The following is a 24025-nucleotide window of genomic DNA, read 5'->3' as shown; positions in this document are numbered from 1 at the left end:
TTTTCCTCTTTTATATGTCAGAGTACCAGGACTGCCTGACTCAAGCGCGATTAAAGGGTTTAGATAATGTAAAGTGTACTTATTTATGTTAAAGGCTGCATCTTCGTGTTTGCGGTATCTGATGGCTGTACAGAACCACCTCCTCAGTAACACTATTTTGATTAAACCTGATGAAAATGATGACAGTGACAGCTCCTTGCAGGGAGAGACATTGAAGGTACAGGTAAACACCAAGTTTTATTCTAGCATGGCTCTCTACAGTCAGTGTTCCTGTGACACCTCTTGCTTCTGTGCTGCATTCTACTTACACTCTTTTGTTGGTTCTTTTCCTCTTGATATAGTTAAATTAATGGGGACAGGTGTGTGTTTTTCCTGTTCTCCAGAGAAAGTCTGCAAATGTTCTATGTTCAGTATTCGAGCTTGGGTTCTATATTGTCAGTGAGAGCAAACGCTTCCCTTCCTAAATATATGTATAAAGGCGTTTAAAGTGTATTTTAATTAATATGTGCTAGTCAGAATATTAATGTGCCAGGAATCTTTTCTGGACACATAATTCCCTCACTTTGTCTTCTCCAAATCACTTAGGTGGTCTTTGAAAAAATAATTCTCAGATTTAAATAAGAAAGGCTTTTTCATTTGCCTTGCCTGGCTTCTGCCTTTTTGCAGTTTTACCTTATAAAGCTTATGTAGAGCCATCTACATCTGTTGACTGAAATAGCATGAGCGATGTTTGTGGCAAGGAGGCTGTTAGAGGACCAGGTTCGGGGACGTTTTGTTGGTATAACGTTTGTTAAGGTGGTGTCCTTTCATCTTGCTGCTGGAATAGTCCTGAATGAACTCAGAGAAGCCGGGTTTGCCCTAGCGTGCAGGCTGTCTTGCCATAGTCGTTTTTGTAACAGTGACGATTCCTCTCTAATGGTATTGACTTCTGAATTTCTGGTATTGTTCATTAAGCTGGTTGTGTCTGCTACTCTTTAATTCTTTGTGTGCTTGTAATCTGCTGCAGTTGAAAGTTATTTGTTCAGGCTCATTGAGTAAATGCTAAATATTGTAGTACTTTTCTTGTCTCTCTATTCACCCATGTTTTCATTGTTCAGTTTCTCTCTCTACAGTGATCCTCATGCCTGCTAGGACATTGTGTCACCAGTGCTGTACCTTGGCTGGCTAACAGCTCTCTCCTGTGCTGGACTTGGGGATTCCTTCCCTCTAGAAACTGGATGTGCATCCTGTAACATATGCACCTAGTTTCTCCCAGCACTTTGGGGCTTAGCATTAATCAAATTTAAGTCTTGGATGAATCTACTGCTGCAGGCCTGCCAGGTCACATTATCATTATTTTCATTTGGAAATCCATCGTTTTGTTCTGTTGTCCTTTTGTATTCTCTAAGAATTTCAGTATCCTCTAACTCTTTTTGTACCTAGGAGCTAAAGACCAGCATTTTGTCTCTTGCTACGCAAATTCTGACAGGATGTGATGAAGTCTTAGAAATGCTGCAACAAGTCACTACAGCACTAATAAACAGTGACATTTCTGATAGAGAGCAAAGGTAAGACGAGTATGAGTGTGTTAACTTGCAAACAAGAAACGGATGCTTTTTGTGGCGTCTTGCACCACCACGGTTGGCATTACTTGTTCTTTATAACTTTGTACTTGGGCTTTGAATGTGCAGAAACTGTTTCTTAGCACTTAGCTTTTGAAGAATTTAGAATCAGACTGTCCATGTCAATGCCACTAGCTTGATAATCTATAGAAACTTCAAACTGGTGAGGTTTTAGTTGGTTACGGTGGTATTTCTGAGGAGAGTGACCAGAAACAAACTGTAGCTAATCAGCTAGGAATATTCCTGTGAGCTAAGACAATTTTTTGATTTTTTTAAATTCCTGACTGTTAAATGTCTAGTAGCTGGACTAGGTATTTTATCCATGACAAGTCTTAGATGTTGTTACGATATCCTGCGTGTTTCATCAGGTGGTGTCACCTTGCCCTTCCCTGTCTCCCCTCCACTTAAAAAATATAAGTTGGGAATGGGATGAAAACAAAAGCTGTGAGCCTTTTGTTTATTGACAATGCACAATTCCTTTGAGATGTTTTCAGTTGGGTTTCTTGCTCAAATATATTTTTATAGATGCGGATTCTTTTAAAGTACTTTGAGCTGTGTGTGCCAGCAGCCTGATCTACGTGTTGAACAAATACACTTGGGTTTGATGTGGACTTTCATCTCATGCCTGTGGGAGCTTATAATTTTCTAAGTAATTATTAAACTCTTTTATTTCCTGTCTTTTAGTCTGTCATTGTTTAGTAAGAAATGGCAGCAAAGATGAAGATGCTAACACTTTGGAGAAATTGTAATGTTTTCAAGATATTAAGTTTTAGGGTTTTTTGGGGTTTTTTTTGTTTTGTTTTTTTTTTTTTTTAGTTCTCTCCTGAATTTTGAATTTCCTGCTTACACCGTCTGTTACAAGATTAAACAGATGACTGAAAATAGTGATACTCTCTGAAAACAGTTGTTACTCTGTAAACTTTGACTCTCCCTACAGGTTAAAAGGCCTGGAGCAAATTACGAAGGCTACTATGCTTGGTCATCTGCTTCCCGTCCTACTGACATCTCTGATGCATCCCAATTTGCAAACTCTAACGATGGCTGATGCCTTGATGCCTCAGCTGGTGCAGCTTGTTCTTTACACAAGTCAGGTACAGCCTTTGTGTCAGCAGTTGTCCACAAAGGAAAAAAGATGTGGCTTGCATGTTCTAAAATGCCTACATCTGGGTCAACTTTCTGCAGTAAGCGATCCACCGATCATAGTTGAAGAGTTGCTCCACAGCTACAGAAGCTGATAGTGCTGAATATTAAATCTGACTTGGTGCAACAGCTACTAAGTAATGATTTATTGTCAATAACGTAGAGCATGCTTGTTAATATATTTCAGAAATGAGATCTTAAAATGATTTACTGTTTGCATGTTTCTAACCCTGTATATTTTGCACTGCAGACTGCACTGCTGCTTAAAACTCAGTCTCCAGTTTTCTCAGAACTGAACAGTTCCCCCAGTGGTGTGTCAGAACAGAAAGGGAAGATATTACCTGATGAGAGGTGATTTTCTTTACATTTGAGTCTTTTGTGGGATAAAATATCTTGGCTGTAATGTTCATTTGACCGTATTTGACCATTGCTGTGGCATAAATTTCAAAGCACCAATCTGTTTGTTGTTTTTTTTTTTAAATAGTCTTAAAGCAGCAATCTTTTTTTAAAGGCAAAGCTGTAATGGTTTGCAAGGCTGTTTTAAAGATATAGACGCCTTTACAAAAGGCAATTAGTTCTAAGATTTTGTGTGTAGAATTAAATGATTGATATCTTCAAGTTGTTTGCACATGAGATGGTTTATTTTGGTTTTTCCCCTCACCTCAAGCATTAGGAAATAATTCTAAATGTTCTTCTTGCAATAAATTAGATTAAGGAAGACCATAATGAGAAAAAGTAAATTGCACTAGCAGCATGAAGTACAGTATTAAAACTATTGGAAAGGTATTAAGTGGTTGCATTTACGTAGAGAAGTATAACAGTTTTAAGTCCTACATTTAAATTCTGTGTCTCAGCTCAAATTTATACAGCTTCTGCTTAGAAACAGAAACACGCAGCTAAATTCAATAAAAATGCTTAAATCTGTTTGCAGTGATGCAGAATTTGTAGTATTAAACAACCTCTGATAACGTGTAATACACTGTGTGAAAACTCTGAAGAATTTATTCTCAATCCTCCTCCAAATTATAAGTTTCCGTGAAATATTAGGCAGACTGTTTCACGACAGTGTAATCAGTTTTGGGGGCTGTCCCACGAGGGAAGGTTTTTCTATGCTACCCGTCCTATGTTAGAATCCATGCACAGTGCCATGTACTTTTTTATGGTGCCACTTAACGTGTTTACCACAATTTGTAAATTGGAAAGCAGCAGGCAGAGTTCAGATGTTCCAGGTATAGTTATTTCTGATGTACAGAGCTCATGCTATTTAAGTTCATGTTCTCTCAGTACAGTCATGCCCAAAATGAGGAGTCGATTCTTTGTGTCGCCAGATATCAAGACTGAGAGGTGGTTTTAAGTACTTTATAGTTTGATGTCTGATTATATAGTAGGCATCTGTGTGTTGAATTTTAAGACTAATTTTTCACTCTAATTTCAGAATGCTGGAAGAGAAAGAAGAACCAGGTTTTCTTACGGGTTTGAAGATCCCTGCTCCCTGGGCTGCTGGGAAGACTGTAGAAACAGTTCATCCCGTCAGAGATAACTATAAATTTAAAGAAACTGTACATATTCCAGGAGCCCGCTGTTTATATCTTAGATTTGACAATAGATGTTCTTCACAATATGATTATGATAAGGTAAGCAAGGGCCAATTCAGAAATTCTTTCCTTTGTATGCATTTCTCTCAGCAGCACTTCCCATTTTCATCTTTTCTGCCCCGTGTCCTTCATGGCACCTTTTTTCCAGAGATGAGGATAATGCAGGAGGCTTTTATTGACAGGAGCTCGTTAGTGTACACTGTAATGTCACAGTCTACTTACTTCAATGCTGTGAAGTGCAGAGAGGTTATTTCTTTTGTGGCACAAGTGGGAATAACTTTTCAAAAGAATTGTTGGGTTTCATCTATAGACTAGACTTGGCTAAATGGTAGAAAATGTACAAAGAGTTGTTGACATGACAAGGCAGGAGGATGAAGATAAATGGTTCATGTTTAATTTCTATTCATCTTGAAGAAACAATCCAAAACCAGTATATGCTTCATTCTTGTGTATTGTTTCAGAACATAATGTCCAGTGATTGTTTCAATGTTTAAAACCTATCAGTTATGAGGATCTTTCGTTAAGAGTTAGGCTCTGTAACTAGAAAGTGTCCTCAAAGGGTGTCAGAAGTAGTGGTAGTTATGAAACAGGAGAAATACAGTAGACTCCAGAGGTCTGGGGGTTTGGCGGGGGTGTTAGGTTTGTTTGTTTGTTTGTTTGTTTTCTCAGAAATTCATATCAACTCTTCTTTTTTTTTTTTTTTTTTTAAGTTCATTTCATGATGGCTCAGATTGTCAAAGTTGGACTTCCTTCTCATTTTTGCTGTTGTTCACTTTTCCGAATTTCTCAAATTTTAATCTGCCTGCCTACTCTGTAGATCAGCACAGTTTGTTTAAACTGGGAGGAACTGATGATAAATGACTTTTTTACATGGATTAATATGAACAAGGATTTTCAATTTCAAGAGCTCAGCTAATAGCACTTACTTTGTATAATCAGAGAGCTACTTGTGCTGCTTACTAATTGTTGCCACTTATTCTTTGTCATAGAGCAAGTCCTGTGATACTCGCATTAGTTATTTATAAGCATCTTTAATGTTAATGTCTCCCATTACTGGTTAAACTCCTCCAGAAGACTTTGTTCCCACTGAAGTCACTGACAAAATATGAACTTTGATGGGAGCAGGGTAAATCCGTTTATTAGTAGAGATGCAGTATGCGTTAGCTCAGCATGAGGACTGGAAGTTAGGATTTCTCCTGATTTCTGCTCCCAGTTCTGCTGCTGACTTGCTGTGTGACTCTGGGGGCAAGTCACTCAGTTTCCTCTCTGCCTCAGTTTCCCCATCTGTAAAATGGGGATAATAATACTTGCCTGCTCACCTCACAGGGCTGTTGTGAGGATTTGTTAATGTTGATAAAGCGCTTTGAAAATATAAAGCGCGATGTAAGTGCTAAGTATTATTATTATTATTAGATTTTCTTGTTTTTCTCTTACAGTCTAACAGTGTATTTTATGTTTTGAAGTTGGTGATCTATGCTGGTCCTAACACAAACAGTAGGAAGGTTGCTGAGTATGGAGGCAATACACTGGGATATGGCAGCCGTAGTGTCTTAGGAACTGGTTGGCCGAAAGACTTAGTAAAGGTACAGTATTCTAATCCAACAATATTTCACATAGAAAATCCCCTTTGGAAAATGTATTGAGTCCATTTTAACCCTTGTGGCAATGAATGCCAAGCTTTTAAGTGTGCGGTTACCCGTGATGAGATCGCTTCTTAAGTAGGCTGTTATGTCCTTGGGGAATAATACAGTTATTCCCTCAGCTCAACTGTATGCTCTCTGTGATGCTTCTCTTTATACTTATCTTGTTTTGTTATGTCTTACTGGGATTCATTATCAGTAGGTTTCAGTCCTGCAGTCTCTGATGGCACTGCTGTTCTCATAACTATATCTTCCTAGGAGAAATTCCTGCACAGTCTGAGGCTGTGCATATTTTCTTAAATGTTTTCTTAAAATCAAGGCCAAGTAACTCAGACTAATAAATTCTACTTTTGATTCTACAGCTACAGTGGGTTTTTTTTTTGTTTTACTATAGTTAGCTAGCAGCAAAATTAAAATCAAATTGTCCACTGAAAGATATCCATACAAAAAGGGAAGAATCTTAAATCAGGGTATATAATTGGAGATAAAAATAATACTCAGAGAACTGTCATTAAAAACATTAATCCATAAAATAAGCCAGTTTAATGAAAAGCCTGTTTGTTTGCCTCAATTCTTAAATGTATCTTCTTCTTTTTTTTTTCTTCCCCTTTTCCCCATCGAAATTTGAAGGTGGAAGGAGATACAGTCACCTTCTCCTTTGAAATGCGGAGTGGTCGTGAGCACAACACTCCGGACAAAGCTATGTGGGGCTTTGCTTGCACAGTTCGAGCACAGGTACTCAAACATGACAGATTCCATGGGACAGGTTCAGCTTCAGCTTCTGTCTGTTGCACACTTCGGATCAAAGAGAAATGGACTCCAAAGTTGGAAGTTAATGTTTGAAATTTAAAACAGTAGTAGCTTGCTTTGGCAATAAGACAAAACATATTTTTATAATGTAAAGGACCTGAGTTTCAGATGTTTGGTTTCCTTAGCTGGAGATACCCTGTGGCATGCTCTGTAATGTGCTTAGGGTTTTGCAAAGACACTTATTACCAAATGTCGTATCTATCTCTTGGCATTGGCACTGGACTTGGATGAAGTCACTTTAGTATCTCTTGCTGCTCGTAGATCACGATTTCTTTGGAGAGATGGGTATCTTGTAACAACCTGGAAATCAGGTTTAGTGAGGGAATAACGATTCCAGCCTAGAAAGAAGAGAGGGGAGGGATGCTGGGATCAAACAGGAAACTTGAATCTTTTACCAGGAAGCTAGGAATGGGGCTTGTGAGGTGACATCTGCAGGCCAAAGAATGACTGAACCAAAAATAACTTCTTTTTTCTTGGTTCAGGAAAATAAAATTTAAATCCTTTGTTTCTTGTCTTGAGTTGTTCTTATATATTGCTTGTAATTGTTGAGCATTTTTTTCAGTGTACCTCTGTGTAAGAGACATGATTGATACCTATGTATCTTTTACATAAAAGCTTATATATAAAAATACAAAATCTATCTTGAATTATATTGGGGAAGGACTTCACGGTTGATTGATTAGTGCAACTTGTCGCTATTCCCGCTGCAGGAGTCTTCAGAGGATGTGTCGGGAGGCTTGCCGTTCTTAGTGGACCTGGCTCTTGGCCTTTCTGTGTTAGCTTGTTCTATGCTGCGAATATTATACAATGGACCAGAAATTACCAAAGATGAAGAAACCTGCCAAGAGCTCTTAAGATCTAAACTATTACAAAGGTAAAAAAAAATTTTTGATCTGCATTCCTATGTGTTTTTTTTCTGAGAAAGGGTGACTTTTGTAGTTGTGCTCAAGTCTTGTGTTTTAAGGTGATGTTTTGTTAATTTTTCCTGCACGTTTTGTTCGGCAGTCCTGTGTTGCCTAAACCTGAGGGAATATTCTCTACAACAGAGGTTTTCTTTAGACTAAGTAGAGGAGGGTTGGGCTGTACTTGGCACAAGCCACACTCAGTATGTTAATATGTAGCCTGTGTTTGTAACGTGTTGTTGACTGTGTCTTTCTAAATGAGGGGGGGAGAGTTAGGAGGGAAAAAATTAATTTTCATCTGTTTTTATTTATTTTTCCAGGTGCCAGTGGCAGGTGGAAGCTAACGGTGTAATATCTCCAGCCCTTACACCAAGTCCTTCTCCACTGCCTCTTACTATAGATGAAGACAGAGAATTTACATATCCTTCTGATGTTTTAGTGCCTCCCGTTGGACACTATTTTGACCTGCCTAGGATTAGGCTGCCTCCAGGAATCATGATAAAACTCAGGGAAATTTCTGGACGTGCTCGGCCTCAGTTCAGACCTAGTATAAAGTAAGTAACCGTTGTTTCGCTCTGTTTTTCTAACCTTGGCTTTTATTGTTAGAAATGTTTGGTGCCAAAGTAAGTGAGATAAAAAAAGCAGTGGTGAGGATGCAGCATGCCTGTTTAATATCCTGTAAATACTTGTTTGAATGCAGCATGTAGTGAATTGTAAATTTGAATTGTCCAAGTTTGTCCATTACTCTTGCTTAATCAGTTTGGCTTTACCTTTAGGGACGTGATTCAGCCAGAAGTAATGGAGGAGATGGTAGTTTCATGTGTGATTAAACATTTGAATTTAGTTGATGCGCTACAGTCCCTGATAAATTTCCAGTATCAGGAGGAACACGCTGAAGAATATGATTTACTTTGTAAAATCATGGGAGAGACCTTTAAGAAGCTAAATGCCATGGAGAGACAATTGCAGGTAAAAATAAAATTACATAAAAAACCAGAAGGTTTTTTTTGAGAATAAAGCTGTACTAACAGCATTTTAGAAACATAGATGTACAAAATGTATTCTGATTTCTTCTTTTAAGATCTCTTCTTAAGATGAACAACTATAATGTGTTATTTTTGTCTTTTTATTAGAGTGTGGCCGAGCTGGAGCAGAAGTGGCAGAATGAGGTAGATGATGCCATGCATGGGAAGCTGGAGAACAACGTCCCATTCTTTTATGATTATCACTTCAACGAGGTAAGCATCGTGGCTGCTGTGTGTGCTCATGCTTCGTGCTGCTCTCTCAACACATGTTCATCCTTTTCCTTCACTTTGTTTAGAGCAAGATGAAAGAACTAGAGCTTCTGTGTTCGATGAAAGAAGTTTCTTTCGATGGAAGTGATCTTGAGAATGTGGTCCTGGCACTAAGGTTAGTAGCTGTGTGTGGAGGGTACCGTTTAGGCAAGGTACTTAAAAGATAGGCAGCTTGAAGCACCACTCACAGTGGAATTTCAGTGAGTTCCAAAAGCCATTATGCAGGGTGAAGGTTGCATACATACCTAAACAATTATTGAAGTAGTATTGAATCTCATTGTACCCTGTGACAGTTACTGATGTGAAACAGAACCTGGCACTAAATGTCTAATTCCATGAAAGGCTGGTAGATTATAGAAATAAAACAATCCTTGGGAGCAGGAACATTCAGATGAACTTCTAACCAGGGATGCAAATACTTTAAAATTTATTTTTCCTATCTGTCTAGCAATATCTGATTAAACTGTTAGAAATGTTTCTCATAAATATATTCCTGTTAGTACATACAGCTACTAGTACTTACTAACAAATCACTTGTTTAGTTCTTTAATTTTTTTCAGCTTTCTACTTTGTTGGCATAGAATAGATTGATGCTATATGTCTTCTTTAAAATAACCTTTCTCACAGTAACACTTTGTTTCAGAAGGTATTAAAACATAATTGAGTTTGCTTCTTTTCTTTTTCTTTCCTAATCTTAGGGAGAAGTTTTTTCAAGAGGTGAATTCACTGATTCAGAGGACCTCCCATCCCCTAGCAAAAACGAAAACATTAGTGAAGAGCTTGATGAACAGAGCCGAGCTGTTGTTACATGTCACTATTGCAGCACAGTCGGGTATCACCAGAAGTATATCGGGTACCCCTGCAGAGACTCCAGGTATATATCTCATTACCAGCATTATGCTTCCTTTTTTTTCTTCTAGTTTTTCTTAAAGATATAATTTATTCCTTTTCTCTTATTTTTCTTAATTTAAGTTGAAGAGAAATTAAAATTAATTATTTTTTTTACTTTTTCAAATTAAAAAAGTTCTTTTAGAGTAAATGAAGTCGGGTCTTTGTTTTCTGATTGCCATAATGATGGTAAATTAAGATCTGAATAATAATATGTGGAATTTAAACTGTACTCTCCTGAATTGTTAGGGGAAAAAATGCTAACCTAGTCAAAACAAAGCTAACTTGAAACAATACCTGAAAGCAGGAAAGTCCTCAGAACTGAGTTGCAAGTTCTTGTTTAGACTGTGTTTTCCCCACCCTGTGTTGTAGCTTTCACTGGAATGTCCACAATGATGTTTCTAAATAACCTCCCACACCAGGAGTGACATTCTTTCCTGTTGTATAACATTGCAGCCTGTAAATCAGCATCTGAAACAAAAGTGATCTCTCACGCGGTCCGCCAGCCCGTCTTCCTTCGCAGTATGTCGGCACCATCTGACTTAGAAATGATTGGTAACGAAGACATCGAGTTTGCTAGATCAAGCCAGAGGTATGCAAGGGTTTCTTCCACTAAGCTGCCTTACAGTGTTGTGGAATGTGGTGTTAAAATCATCATAAACTTTGGATCAGCCTGCTGCTGCCAGGTGTAATTATCCTGTATCCTCACAGGCGACGCCACGTTACCAGCCACAGAAGCAGCTCCTTCACTCTTCTCCAGTCACTGACCATCGAGGATAGCAGAGATAAACCCACCTACAGCGTCCTGCTGGGGCAGCTGTTCGCTTTCATCGGAACAAATCCCGACCAAGCGGTAGGTCATTTTACATGTGCTAAATCAGTGTATTTTCAGATTCACACTTTCACAAAGAAGGGAGGTGTTTTGCGTGTGTCTCGTTAACAAAACCAAACATCCCGTAGGTCTCCAGCAGCAGTTTTCTGCTGGCTGCTCAGACAAGGTGGCGGCGTGGGAATACGCGGAAGCAAGCCCTGGTGCATATGAGGGAGCTGCTGACGGCAGCTGTTCGGGTTGGTGGTGTGACGCATCTTGTAGGCCCCGTGACCATGGTACTTCAGGGAGGACCAAGGTTTGTTTATTTTTCTGAAAAATAATTAAATGTTTCGGTCTCTGCAGAAAATGGTAAATTGCATTGCACAAAGAAAAACCATGAGAAGAGACTAGCTGTGAGGCCTGACGTTTGCAGTACTAAGCTGGCAACAACCACTTTTATTGGCCTTTGTGGGGTACAGAGGCAGAAACTCCTAAGAAATGTTTTTTATTTGGCAGTAGATGAACTTTCCTTTCATACTGCGATGATGTGTCCACAGATATGTATATAGGGTATCTTACTCTCTTGATTTAATTCTAAGTTCATGCATTAGTGGTAGATTTAGCTGATGCTAATACTGTCATCTAAATTTGTTAAACGTTTTCTGAGTATTCTGTTTGTAGTCAAATTTCAGTCACGTCTGAGGTAAAACTATCATACTGTCTTGTGTACTTATGTTTCATACTAAAACATCAGGTGACTTGTAGCTTTGCTTCTAAATCTTCCTTGAGTAATTCTTAATGTGTGCTGGTTATTATTTTTTGAAGATATATTTGGGAGTTTGTTCACTGTGGTTAACCTGAGAAGCCTACCATGTCAAATATCTAACTGCCCACAGAATAGAAGAGCTCACGTGTGGCGGGATGGTGGAACAAGTCCAGGAAGCTTTTGGAGAGACGATGACGTCTGTGGTCTCGCTGTGTGCTCGCTATCCCATCGCTTGTGCAAATAGCATTGGCCTCTTATGCACTATACCTTACACAAGGTATCAAAGTATTGCTTTCAGAAAGGGAAGGAGGGCATCCACAACTGTTGTTACTAGGTTTTGCCTTAAGGAGTAGCACTGTGTAGTATAAATATACTCCCTTTCTTCAGAATGAGGAGGACCTGAGAACATCCTGTTAAATTTTCTTAGAATACAGAATTTACACTGGGGAGGACAAGGGAGAGACAACCACCTTTCTGCAAAGTGAAGTGATTAATTGCCGAGTTAACAGCAAGTTCTGGATTTTCATTGTGTGTGTTGTTAAGTGACTGAAAAGTTACTGAAGTAAAGTCTGAATTTCTCTTCTTATACAGGAGCGAGGAGAAGTGTTTGGTCCGTAGCGGCCTGGTACAGCTTATGGACCGGCTTTGCAGTTTGAGCAGCCAGACAGAATCGAGTTCAAATGAAAAGCAGACTAAGAAGCAGAAGGTGGCCACCATGGCTTGGGCTGCCTTCCAGGTGCTAGCCAATCGCTGTGTTGAGTGGGAGAAGGAAGAAGGTAGGAACACCGCGAGTATGTTTCCGCTGTGCGCTTTAGAATTGCACAGGTGCCTGGGAAGTGGTGTAAGGGTATTTAAAACAGGGCATTCACTCACCGTGACTTCAGTACTGTTTGGGTTCTTCAGAACACACAGGTGGTTACAAAAATAAGTTGACTTCTGGTTTTTTAATTCTAGCTTTTTTCCTCATGGGAGTGGTGCAGATACTTTTGAGTCTGCAGGTTGGTTCTGTCTAGACATAACCATAGACTCAGGAGACCCTGAGTGATAGTTTATACGTTTCTCCTGTGTTAGGATTCACCCGAAACATACATGAACTTACAGACACGTGGCTATTGGCTAATAGGATGTAGATGTTGTATCAGGTTTTGGTTTTTTTAATTAAAGACATATTATATATAAATATTTTGCTATAGCAAAACAAAAATATTTTTTACTATTTTCAGTTTATGGCTAAGGGATTTGTAGGTGTGTCCGTTAGTTTTTGTTAAGTACAGTTGCATATTCTCACATTACTTCAAAGGTGGTTCGACAGAAGCTGTTCACTCTGGTCTGGCTCGTCAGGTCTCCAGCCTTCTTACCAACCACCTCGCGCGAGCTACAGAGTGTTGTGGTAATCAGGCTGCAGGAAATGATGCACTTCAGGATGTTCTCAGTCTCCTTAATGACCTGTCGAGGTACTAGGCCTTTGTCTCTGGAGTATTTTTTCTGTGTATGAAAGCAGATGGGGGTTCCTTTGGGCTTGGGGTTGTGTGGGTTTTTTTTGTTTTGTTTTTTGGTTTTTTACAGCAGTGAAGGTAAGATAACTTTCAAAATGATTCTAAGATGTGATTGTAAATGACACATACTCAGTCTTACTGTGGAATCAGTGCTATCGGGTTATGCAAGAAGTGTTGCAGATAGTTTTGTCAGGCACTGAAATTTTTTAAGATTACATCTTGTAAACAATAAATTCATTTGTTTTTAATTCCAAGAGCATCATAAAACAATCAGTTTTGTTTGTGTTTTTTTTTTTTCAAGCCACAGTTACCTGTTGTAATTTCCCTTTCAGGAGCCACATAGGTAAAGCAATCCTGAGCCAGCCAGCCTGTGTGTCCAAGCTTCTGTCACTCCTCTTGGATCAGCGTCCTTCTCCAAAGCTGGTCCTTATTATCCTCCAGTTGTGTCGTGCTGCACTGCCTCTCATGAGCGTTGAGGACTGTGGAAATGTGGAGTTGCCGCCCTGGAGTTACTCAGTGCCCTCTCTGAACAGTGAGCAGGATGATCCCAGTGACCCAGCCTCCAAGATTGCCTCTCTGCTGCTGGCAAAGCTGGCGGATTATGTAGTACCAGGTACCAGCATCCGTTTGGTGTTAGGCTAATTTGAGAAATTGCCAAGCAAGTCCTGTTTCTGCAAGGAACTCTTGTATTGACAAAAAGCTCAAGGAGGAAGAGGTATATGATATATCAGTGCTGAAAGAGAGGATATTTCTGTGACTTTCCATCTGCCTTTTCATTTAACTGTTCTCAGACTAATGTGTGTGTCACAGTGGTGTTTTAGATGTGTCTCGGGTGTGTTAGCATTAGTTTCAAGGGCAAGAAAATTTGTTGATGAAGCTCATGGTTGTGTGTTTTGGTTTTTTCTTTTCTGCTTCAAGGATGCCAGACGGTTCTTTCTCCAACGGCCTCTGAACCGGATACTGCTTTGGCAAAAGCCAGCCCTAAAAATTCAATAAAAGGTGATAAAGATCCTGGAGAAGAAAGCGAGGCAGTGGATGGTAAACTTTCTATTTTTATTCATAAACGGGAAGACCAGTCGTCCCATGAAGTCCTTCAGCCATTACTAAGGTAAACTTAACTCACTGGGTTACAATTAGCAACCAGTTTTGTCAGTTCCATTTCTTTTCTTTTTTCAGTGCTACAGCTGTAGAAATATGCATCCTGGACATAACAGTAAATGGGAAAGCAAATTGTCTTCCCAGTTTGTTGTGTTTACTGGCAAGGGGAAGGGTTAAATTGCTATGCAAATAGCTGTGTTCACTAGTGTTAAATTCCTTTTGTAAATTACAGTGCAATTGGGTATGACCTTAACTAGTGAGTATTTCTGTTACTGTTGAGCATCTCAGTTGCAAGAGATGCTTTCAAATAATTGAAAAACGTGCATAATACATTAAATGGGACTGTATGGTTCAGCTATTTTTTCCAACAATAAAAACAAAGCTAATGTGTTTTCTTTTCACTTTAATAGTAGCTCAGAAGGTCGTCCATTCCGACTAGGAACTGGAGCCAATATGGAGAAGGTGGTGAAAATGGATCGAGACATGACGAAAGTAAGAAAAGGAATAAATAAGAATTATGCAACATCTTAAAAATCAGTGGCCAGTCAGAATTCTTGTTTTTTATAGATGTTGAATCTGCTTTGTTTAATTTACAGAACTGTTCAGAAAGATAATTATATATAATGTTAGGGTTATATAGTTATTGATGTAAATACAGGGGTACATGATGAAAAAGAATTTCAACTAATGCTTCCTCCAACCATTGCAGGTATGTTTAAGCCCCTTTAATATTCTCTTTCCTGAAGCGTTTAATGTACGTTGATAGTATGAATTTTAAACCACATATTTAAATTAAATTTTCATGTATATGTTTCAGACATGTTGTTGAGTATTTGCACCAGAAATACTCACGTGTGGCTTTTTGATCAGAGAAGTGAAACGATACTGTTAAGCTAAGAATGGAATATTAAAAGCAATGAATCCACATTGATTGATCTGTTTGTAGATGAGAAAAAGCAACAGAAAGAATTTGTCTAATGACTCTGACTGATACTTCCACAGGAGGATGTGCTGATGTATTCTCTGTACTTTTACATACGCGGAGGGAGGAGAGTTAAACGCATTGTATAGTGTGGCCAAATAGAGCCAACATTAGTGTTTGTCTTACATGGCAATTTTATTTCCAGAGTGGCTGCTGTGAAGTCATTACAGAAGAAGCTGCTGCGGCTCTTCGAAAGGCGACTAAGTGGGCACAGTCTGGTCTAATAGTTAGTGTTGGGCCGCCTGTAGAAACCGTCAATCCAGAAACTACTAGCGGCTTGTCCACCGGGGACAAAAAGAAGACTGCACAAACGTCTATTTGCAGAGAGAGGAATTCAGAGCTTGCCAGGTAGGTCACTTTGAGTCTGGAGAGTCTAGACTCTGCTTTTCTATATACCAGTATTTGTAGTGCTTGGGGAAATAATCTGCGTGTTCAGAGACTTCCCTTTTTTGCACTGTGTGTTGCTGTTGACAACTGAAGTTTCTTTTCCTCCTCTTGTTTTGAAATTGATGGGTAAATTGCTTTCTTCTTCTGTACAGGACGGATCCTGTGAGGCCGTTCATTAGCGGGCACGTTGCAAACAGCATGGCAGCAGAGGTGATCGCTTTGCTGCATAGCTTGTTGATGGCACCGGAATCCAATGCAGCTCAGATATGGACAACAACTGCTGAAAAAGTAAGCAAACAGAAGATCAAATTCTACACCAAGCATGTATTGATTATTAGCAATCTCCTAAGTGCTGTCTGGGAAGTGTAGTGCCTTACTTTTATGTTCCTCTGAATCCTGTACCACCTAATCTGTCGCTTAGGCGAAATCCTTGAGCAGAGACTTCTGCTAGGATTATATATGTAACTCTGGGATTCTAAAAGTTATTAGAGAATGGAGCTGGCTTTGATGGTGTTCACACTTCAGAGAATTTCGAATTTTTGGAGTTATGTAATTCTCTTTGAGAACAAAAATAATTCTCCTGAGACTGTGTGTGGGCTGGAGGCTTGGGGTGTTGGTTTTTGTTTGAATTGTGCTTTGAAGTCACTATCTGGTCTTTTTGCTTCTGTCTTCAGGTTCTGTCTCGGGCTCTGATGTACATTCCACAACTTGGGAAATATGCAGAGAGTATTTTGGAGAATGGGAGTAGCAGTGGAAGGAAACTGGCTAAACTTCAGAGAATTGCTCGGCAGGCAGTAGCTGCCCTTTGTGCTCTGGGTGGCTTTAAGGAGACGATTAAAATAGGTTCTGAAGTTCAGGTAATTCAGCACTGCTCACTTTTTATATCTTAAATGAGAGGTGGTGCTTTTGGCGATGTTTTGCCTGCGCTGGCGTACTGGTGAAGCGACATGGAGATTGCCCATGATTGTGAAGCAGTTTCCCTAACGCTTGTGGAGCCTGCTGTTGTGTCGTACTCCTGTTTCCTCAAACAGTGGTGTTAAACACTCGGTGTTTCACGTTTGTAAAGCCTTACATCTTATGCAGACCTTCTTTGGTTGTAGGTTTTAGGTAAAGGAATAGCAGGAAGCATTGGAGTTGTGGCATCTATTAATGAACAAGAAGGTATAGCAACGGTCAAATTTCCACCTACCAGTATAGACAGTAGAAAGACATCACAAGCATCAGACACATTAACTATTCCATTATCTAGGCTCTGTGTTCCAAGATCTGAGGTATGGGAGTTTTAAGAATCCAATATTAAGTATAATATCAATTATTTAATTTTTTGTCACAGCATACTGGCAATTAATCTACGGCATGTAAAAGTCTGTTTCATCTTTGATTAAGTATTATTTGTAAAATTTGCCTCATGATTTTAAACATATCTTAACAATATCTATATTTAAGTTCTCATTCAAGTAACATGAATATTCATCTTTTGGTGCTTAAAGATGTTCTATTGCACACTGTGTTGGTTTTTTGGTTTTGTTTCCGTTTTTTCTTTTTTTTTTTTTTGACTGGTGTTTGGTGCTGGTTTTGTGATAGTACGAAATGAGAATTAACTCCAGGTAATAAAACGCCCTCATTTCTTAGAAACTAACTACTTGAATTTAACTTTTTACCGTGCCCCCCCACCATCAGGCATTGCCTCTTCATAAACTGTCCATTACTGAGAAGGTAGTACAGGCAGTCCAGTCCATGTTGCTCCCTCAGGAGGGAAGTCTATCTATTCACACCTCACTTCCTGCAACAGGAGATGGCTCAACTCCAGTAATGGCAGTGGTCCGGCTTCTTGCTGAAATAAGAACCAGGTGAGTGGTTGGGTTCTGTGCAGCAGCCCGATCTGTTTTGACACTGTACACAAATATTCAGGAAAATCACATGAGTTCTTGTTTTCTTTCTCTATTGATATTGACAAATGACAGCAGGGGACAATGCAAAAATTCTTGTTTGTTTCCTCAAGTACATTTAGTGCCTTGATGTTGTTAAAATGAGCCCCAAAAATAAAGTGCCCCCGTAACACGGGCAATGCATCGAGCAAATGCTTTGTCCAGGTGAAAGCTGTTAAGCAGAGTAAAGCTGTCATTGTGGGAGTTCCAGTGGATGCTAAGCACCCAGACAAAGAAACAGCTCAGTCTGCATGCTGTCTTTTCAAACAGTCTTTAATTCAGTACATGTAGAGACACCTTGGAATTCAGCGTACACTTTTGTAATGCTTTAAATGTATTATTTTTCTGTTAAGAGCATGCCTGGTGATGGCTCAGCTGTTAGAAGACAGCTCATTCTGTGAAGAGTTCATTCAACAGTGTCCAGCTGCTGTAGAAGTTCTTAATTTGGTAGCACAGGAGTGCAGCCCTGGTAGGTATTCAGCACGTTCTTGCAGCTTCACTGTTGTATTCGGCTTAGAGACATAACAGCTTTTAAAAATCATTTCAGTGTTTTGTCCTCCAGCTGCTTAGAGTTTATGATACAGCAGTGGTAGTACAACAGGACAGTACCGTCCCTCTTGTTTAAGGGTAAGCAGTGCGCCCAGCAGAAGTCTTAGTTCAAGGGCAAGTTTTAGTAACATGTCAGAGCCTTTCACTGGAGGAAAAGTGGCTGAAGCAAAGGATGTTAGGGTAGGAACCAAGTGGATTTCAGTATCATCCCCCATACAAAAGGAAGTGTGCTGATTTTTTTACATTAGGTGTAAATTCTTTTGACTTCCTGCTTTTGCTGGGTCATAAACTTGCTCGCTCACTAAAGTGAACTTTATCTTAATATAACAATACTAACCAAATGTAAATGAAACATGAGGAAAACAAGGGCTTGTATACGTTAGATTTTTGTCTCCAATTTTGTGATGGGTAGGTGAGGCTATTTGAATAGATCTCTTACAATGCAAATGTCCTGTTTGTTTTTGTGTGCCAGTGTTAAGATTTCATTGCTGGACTCAAGTAACTAGGTTTGCTTGGAGCCTCCTGACTTGGTTTGGTTTGTTTTTACAGGGGAGAGGCTCCTTGTTGTAGAAATGCAGTGTGAACGGTTACGAATGTTGTATCGTGACTGTGCTCGGCCCCCGCCTCCTCCACTCCAAGCAGACAGAAGGCAGGTGAGCACAGAAACGGCGCTGAGGCTTCTGGCCCTTGCATGGGAAGCCAGCCACTGAGTACAGAGGGTCTGCTGGTGGTTTTGGAGCCAAACTGGTTGGATTCCTATTTAAACATTTCCTTTAATGTGAATTTCTGTAATGGGGTGTGATTTGTTGTGATTGTAGTTATGGTAGTTGCATGGGTGTTATAATAAAACACTCTGTTCCTGTTCGTAGCCCAAGGAAATCACTTGGAGCCCATCAAGAGTGTTTCCCCCTGTGCGAGCATGCATGTTTTCATCACATCTCACAGCTGTGACCTTTTTGGCTGATCCTAGCGCTGGTGGGGGACTTCCTCGGGGCACATTTATCTATGCCACTTCCCCAGTTCCAGTACAGGTAGGAACTCATAACTGTACAACAGATTGTGTCATTTAATATTCAATAGTGCATGAAAATAAAAAGAAATAAATTTTTCTATTCTACCTATGTTTTGTAAATAATTTTGGAAAATTATTCTTATTTTTATTTCTAGGCACCATCCTTTTACTGGGAAATTGAAATAGTTTCCTATGGAGATACAGATGACGACACTGGACCAATAGTTTCATTCGGATTTGCTACTGAAGCAGAAAAACGGGATGGTGCTTGGACAAACCCAGTGGGCACCTGTCTTTTTCACAAGTATGTTGGAAATGTCCATCAAAAATCATGATCTTGCTCAGCTCATTTGTTAAGCTTGTTAGGAAGGAGTATTGTGAGCACATTGTTATTTGAAACGTTAAAATGATGAACTAGAATATCTCATTATCCAAAAGGGAGAGTTGAGTTGCCTTTTGTCAGTATCACAGCTACCTAGACTTCAGCTGGTAGCAAGTTGTAATCCTTATTTTGGTGCTCTTTTTAATTTTCTTCTTTTGTTACTTCTTAGCAATGGGCGAGCAGTGCATTACAATGGCTCCAGCTTGCTGCAGTGGAAGAGTGTTAGATTGGATGTGACTCTTTCTCCTGGTATGTAAGAGTACAGCTAACTTGCTCCTCTGGTAGATCAGAAAATCTCCTAAATGTAAGGGAAATGGTGGATGAGAAAATAGATTAAATCCATGTTCTTCTTTTGATGGTTGTGTTTTTCTACAGGTGATGTAGCAGGAATTGGATGGGAGAGAACAGAAGGAACTCCACCTCCTCCAGGGCAGCCCGCTAAAGGCAGAGTTTATTTTACGTATTGTGGGCAGCGACTTGGGCCGTATCTGGAAGATGTCTCTGGTGGAATGTGGCCAGTGGTCCACATTCAGAAAAAGGCAAGTTTTAAACAGAAATATGTTGCTTGATATTTTTTTCAGCAATATTAAAAATATTCTATAGAAAGTATTGAGCCTGCTTACCCATCTATAAAACAGTGGAGTGATAGCTTTTACCCTTATTGAGTTAGGTTGAGGTGTTCCATTACCCTTCCCAGTGCACATATGTGTTTTGTCATTATTTTGAACTTTTTCTGCCCATTAGGACGTTAATGTGCAGCTGGCTTGATCAGATGGCGTTACTCTGTGCTGGTAGCCCCTCTATTAGTATTCCTTCCTGGCAGTGACCTTGCTTCAGAGTGTACTAGTTAAGTGTGCTGTATCTTGAAGCTAGAAGAAAGGAAAGTTCAAAGTTGGTGTTTAGCAGCTTAATACTTTCCGTGCTGCATCCAGTTTTATAGCTAGCAGTGCCGGGAAGAACGTATGGCCTGGAGATGTGATCAGCTCATCCCTTCGGCTGGGGTTGTGAAAAGAGCAAAGAGAGAGATCAAAACAATCCACAGCTCATCTTAATGCTTTCATGTGCGTCTTCTTTCAGAACACCAAAGTCCGTGCTAACTTTGGATCTCGACAGTTTGCCTATGCCGAAGGGCAGGCTCACAGGAACGCTGCTGATCTCTGCATTGACCTGGCTGAAGAAATAAGCGCCAACTTTGAAGCACTGCCTTTTGCCATGGCTTCTGATAGCGATAACGATGCTGGCACCAGCATAGCTTCTGATCCTGGGACCCACGGACCTCCTTGTAGAATTGCTGCTGTTGCTACTGCTCAACAACGTAAAGTGATGATTAACCGTTTTTAAAAAATCTCTTTCAGGAGAAATTGCAATAATTAAATGTTTAGGCACATCCTGGCTGCAGGTCTCAGGCACTGCCTGTTTAGGTAAAGCAGTACAACAAGCACTGTCGAATACGTGCCTGTTTGATTTTAGACAAGGCAGTTAAAATAATCTCACTTTGGTCTTCCTTTATATGGATGCACAAATTATTCTCAATTAATTGCAACTATAATGAGAAATTATTTTATTAGGGCTTTGAATACAATAAGATGCTGTAGTTGATTGAATCAGCCGATTGGTTACGCTGTGTCAAAATGCATTGCACTGCCACACGCTGATGGGAGGCCGTGGAGTGCAATCTATCTCAGAAAGCTCATGGAATATTTTTGCATGCATTCTAGTGCTTTATGATCTCATCACTTCTACGTGTGTTTTGCAGAATATGACAGTGACACATCTTGCCACTACAAAATGGAACTGAGCTATGAGAACTTCATCACATCAGGCCCTGATCCTCATCCCCCTCCTATTGCTGATGATGAAAGTGATGATGACGACGACGATGATATTCCCCGGGTGAGGAGCATGGCAAGCTCTGCCTGCTGTAACTTGTAGTCTAAATACAGAGCTTGTAATTCTGATTTTTATGTTTTGCCACACAAAGGTTTTCCCTGCTTCCTTAAGGAAGATGCTCTTGTTCTTGGTCTTCTAAATAAATTTTGTCTTTGTAGGAGGATCACTATGCCCTCTTGGTTAAAGCCCGGGAAAATAAAGTTCTAAGTGCACATCGAGTTCCCTACAATTCGAAGAAGATTCCGGAATGAGGCTGAGAGGAAGTCTGGGTTGGATCAGATTAAAGGAGCTTTACAGTTAGGTATGGCTGTGGTTATTTCCACGCGTGTTGTTTTATATAATGTGCAATAAGTGTGAAGATAACACCTGTGTTTCTTATGTATTCAGGGCTGGAAAATTTAGATTAAAGAAAAACAAATTCACTTTCTGTTTTCATCAAGTGCTTAAAACTTGGTTTGGGGTCATGATTTTTCTTTGAGACTTTTATTTAAGTTGGACTACTTACATAGGGAAAATGGCTTTAGCAATGGTGGCAGAATTTGTTGTGCTGTTGTGATGTGGATACAGAAGTATTTTGGAATAATAGTTTGGGAAGAAATTATCTACATGTGTTTTCTGTCTGTGACTATATCAAGGCAAAACCTTTGAGGAACACTTTAAGAGGGGGGTTTATAAATGATAGCTCATCTGCCTGTAATGTTAATAAGAACTTACTTCAAGTGGCTGGGTAAGATAACTAGCACTGCCTTCTGTCTGCCAGGAATGGTTGATATAGCACGACAAACTGTAGAATTCCTCTACGAGGAAAACGGTGGCATCCCAAGAGACCTCTACCTTCCTACTATCGAGGATATCAAAGATGAAGCAAACAAATTTACAATTGATAAAGTACGAAAAGGTAAGGTCAGCAAAAAGTATCTTGAGGGGAAAATAAAAGCTAAGAGGCTCTGGTGCTTGGGCTCTAGCGCATAAATTGTCAATCCGAGGAAAAAGCTGTACCTTAAAAATTGTGTTGTCCCTTTCCGTCCAGGTCTCACAGTGGTGACTCGCTCTCCTGACAGTAACAACGTCACCAGTAGTGCTGTGGGAACAGCTTTACCCAAATTTGCTATTCGTGGGATGCTGAAGACATTTGGTCTTCATGGTGTTGTTCTGGATGTTGATTCAGTGAGTAAGGATGCATTGGGAGGGCTTTCAGTGTATCAGCATCACACACCTGTGAGCAAATATGATCAGCTGCTTAGAATGCTGATTCGGGGCTCTTTTTGAAGGAAAAAAAAAAACAAATACCATGACTATGCTTACTGAGAGTGTTGGTTTTGGTGTTCCAGGTAAATGAATTGGTACAAGTAGAGACGTATCTCAGAAGCGAGGGAGTTCTGGTAAGATACTGGTACCCTATTGACATGTTAGAAAGGCCACCCGCTGGGTATAGGAGGACTGCAACAAATGGGCTGGTTACCCTGGATAATACCAACATCCAAATTCACAGGTAAAAAAACAAATGTGTTTAGAAAGCATGTGTGTTATCTGACTTGATCTATAGCACTTCCTATAGTACCACTCTCTCCTACAACCTTGTTTTGAGCAGTAGTAAACTTCTGAATCTTCTTGTAGTTGTTGGATTAAAGCTGACAAAATTCATTAAATCTTCATGTTTTAATGGGTAGTAGGGTTTTGATTTTTTTTTTTTTTATTTTGTAATAAAGGAAATTGGTTATAATTGTCGTCTTGGAAGGATTTTCCTTAGTCATGTGAAAATGTTTTATACAGGGTGGTCTAACAGGTACCTACCTTAAAGCTCAGGTTTCTTGTACCATCAGTCAGTTGCTGTCTAAAAGCTCAAGAACTCTCGACTGCCTTGGTGGAGATCTGGCTTCTAATTCAGGTGCCTTAATATGCCAGAATGAGATGGGCTGAGTGCTGTCTTAAGTGAATGAGAAAGATTTGGGTCTGCTTGAACCTTTTAAATAATTAGATATACATGTTTGGATTCAGGGGCAGGTTGCTGGATACGGCTTATTTTAAATACCGTGAAGCAATTTTATGTTTTGATATTTGTGTTTTCTAGAGAGCTCTTGCGAAGTGAAGCTTCTCTGGCCAAGCTCTACTGCCGTATGGCTCTCCTCAATATTTTTGCCCCCAAATCTCCACATATGTTCACTCGTCTGTTCCATATTCCTGCTATCCGTGATATCACTCTGGAGCACCTGCAGTTGCTATCCAACCAGCTTCTGGCACCACCTCTTCCTGGTAAACACTGATTTTTATCACAGCTCTTCTTTGGTACGATAGTTTTCTGGGCGCATAAAAATCTAATGAGTTTGGCATTTATTGATTAATTAGTTAATGATGGTGGTATTTGAAAAATCCTCTCAGTGGACTCCTGACCTTAGAGATAGGGTATTAAACTTAAATTCTTCATAATTAAAAATGTTCATGAGTGTTTAGGGTCCCTCCTGAGATTCCCTTCAGTGTCCTGCTGTCCCTTTGTCATCAGTGGTCTTCTCTTTATTGGGGGGAAGTACACATAAGGGATACTTGCGAAGAATTGAGAATGTTTTATAGTTTAAATCCAGGGTAGTAAAACTAAATGCCAGTTGGGTCTCAGTTTTCAAAATTCAACTCTTCTTCATTTCACAAAGTGGTTTGTCCTTTTCCTACTGGAATCACAGATCTGATTAGAGAATGTATGTGCTGAATCATGGAAAAGAATCTTTGGCTAATTCAAGTGAGTGTTAACAAAGACAATTCTTGTGACAAAGCTGTTCTGCATGCAGAGAAGTGTGTGTAACGCGGCTGGAGCATCAGGAGGAAGTAGGAAGCGCTAAATATGGGCTATTAACTGACTGT

General features: G+C 39.7%; 1 protein-coding gene across 1 annotated transcript in view; it reads left to right on the top strand.

Annotated features, from left to right (window-relative positions):
* HECTD4 (HECT domain containing E3 ubiquitin protein ligase 4) overlaps positions 1 to 24025 on the top strand; it is a 56689-nt gene that overhangs the window by 16720 nt on the left and 15944 nt on the right. Inside the window, 41 exon segments of the mRNA XM_010079949.1 lie at positions 95 to 223; positions 1423 to 1547; positions 2539 to 2692; positions 2992 to 3092; positions 4177 to 4375; positions 5800 to 5914; positions 6551 to 6711; positions 7497 to 7660; positions 8009 to 8242; positions 8465 to 8657; positions 8822 to 8926; positions 9010 to 9098; positions 9682 to 9857; positions 10328 to 10463; positions 10583 to 10724; positions 10832 to 10998; positions 11579 to 11725; positions 12040 to 12224; positions 12749 to 12902; positions 13277 to 13557; positions 13863 to 14052; positions 14453 to 14534; positions 15170 to 15372; positions 15564 to 15699; positions 16086 to 16268; positions 16512 to 16682; positions 17092 to 17261; positions 17693 to 17808; positions 18438 to 18541; positions 18758 to 18919; positions 19056 to 19204; positions 19452 to 19531; positions 19658 to 19821; positions 20360 to 20597; positions 21039 to 21175; positions 21331 to 21390; positions 21392 to 21473; positions 21933 to 22070; positions 22203 to 22339; positions 22504 to 22664; positions 23244 to 23425. Of these exon segments, the coding sequence (XP_010078251.1) occupies positions 95 to 223; positions 1423 to 1547; positions 2539 to 2692; positions 2992 to 3092; positions 4177 to 4375; positions 5800 to 5914; positions 6551 to 6711; positions 7497 to 7660; positions 8009 to 8242; positions 8465 to 8657; positions 8822 to 8926; positions 9010 to 9098; positions 9682 to 9857; positions 10328 to 10463; positions 10583 to 10724; positions 10832 to 10998; positions 11579 to 11725; positions 12040 to 12224; positions 12749 to 12902; positions 13277 to 13557; positions 13863 to 14052; positions 14453 to 14534; positions 15170 to 15372; positions 15564 to 15699; positions 16086 to 16268; positions 16512 to 16682; positions 17092 to 17261; positions 17693 to 17808; positions 18438 to 18541; positions 18758 to 18919; positions 19056 to 19204; positions 19452 to 19531; positions 19658 to 19821; positions 20360 to 20597; positions 21039 to 21175; positions 21331 to 21390; positions 21392 to 21473; positions 21933 to 22070; positions 22203 to 22339; positions 22504 to 22664; positions 23244 to 23425 (6202 nt within the window).

Source organism: Pterocles gutturalis, unplaced genomic scaffold (genome assembly GCF_000699245.1).
Source record: "Pterocles gutturalis isolate BGI_N339 unplaced genomic scaffold, ASM69924v1 scaffold37339, whole genome shotgun sequence".
NCBI classification, from domain to species: Eukaryota; Metazoa; Chordata; class Aves; order Pterocliformes; family Pteroclidae; genus Pterocles; species Pterocles gutturalis.
This window is presented reverse-complemented; position numbering and strand designations above follow the sequence as displayed.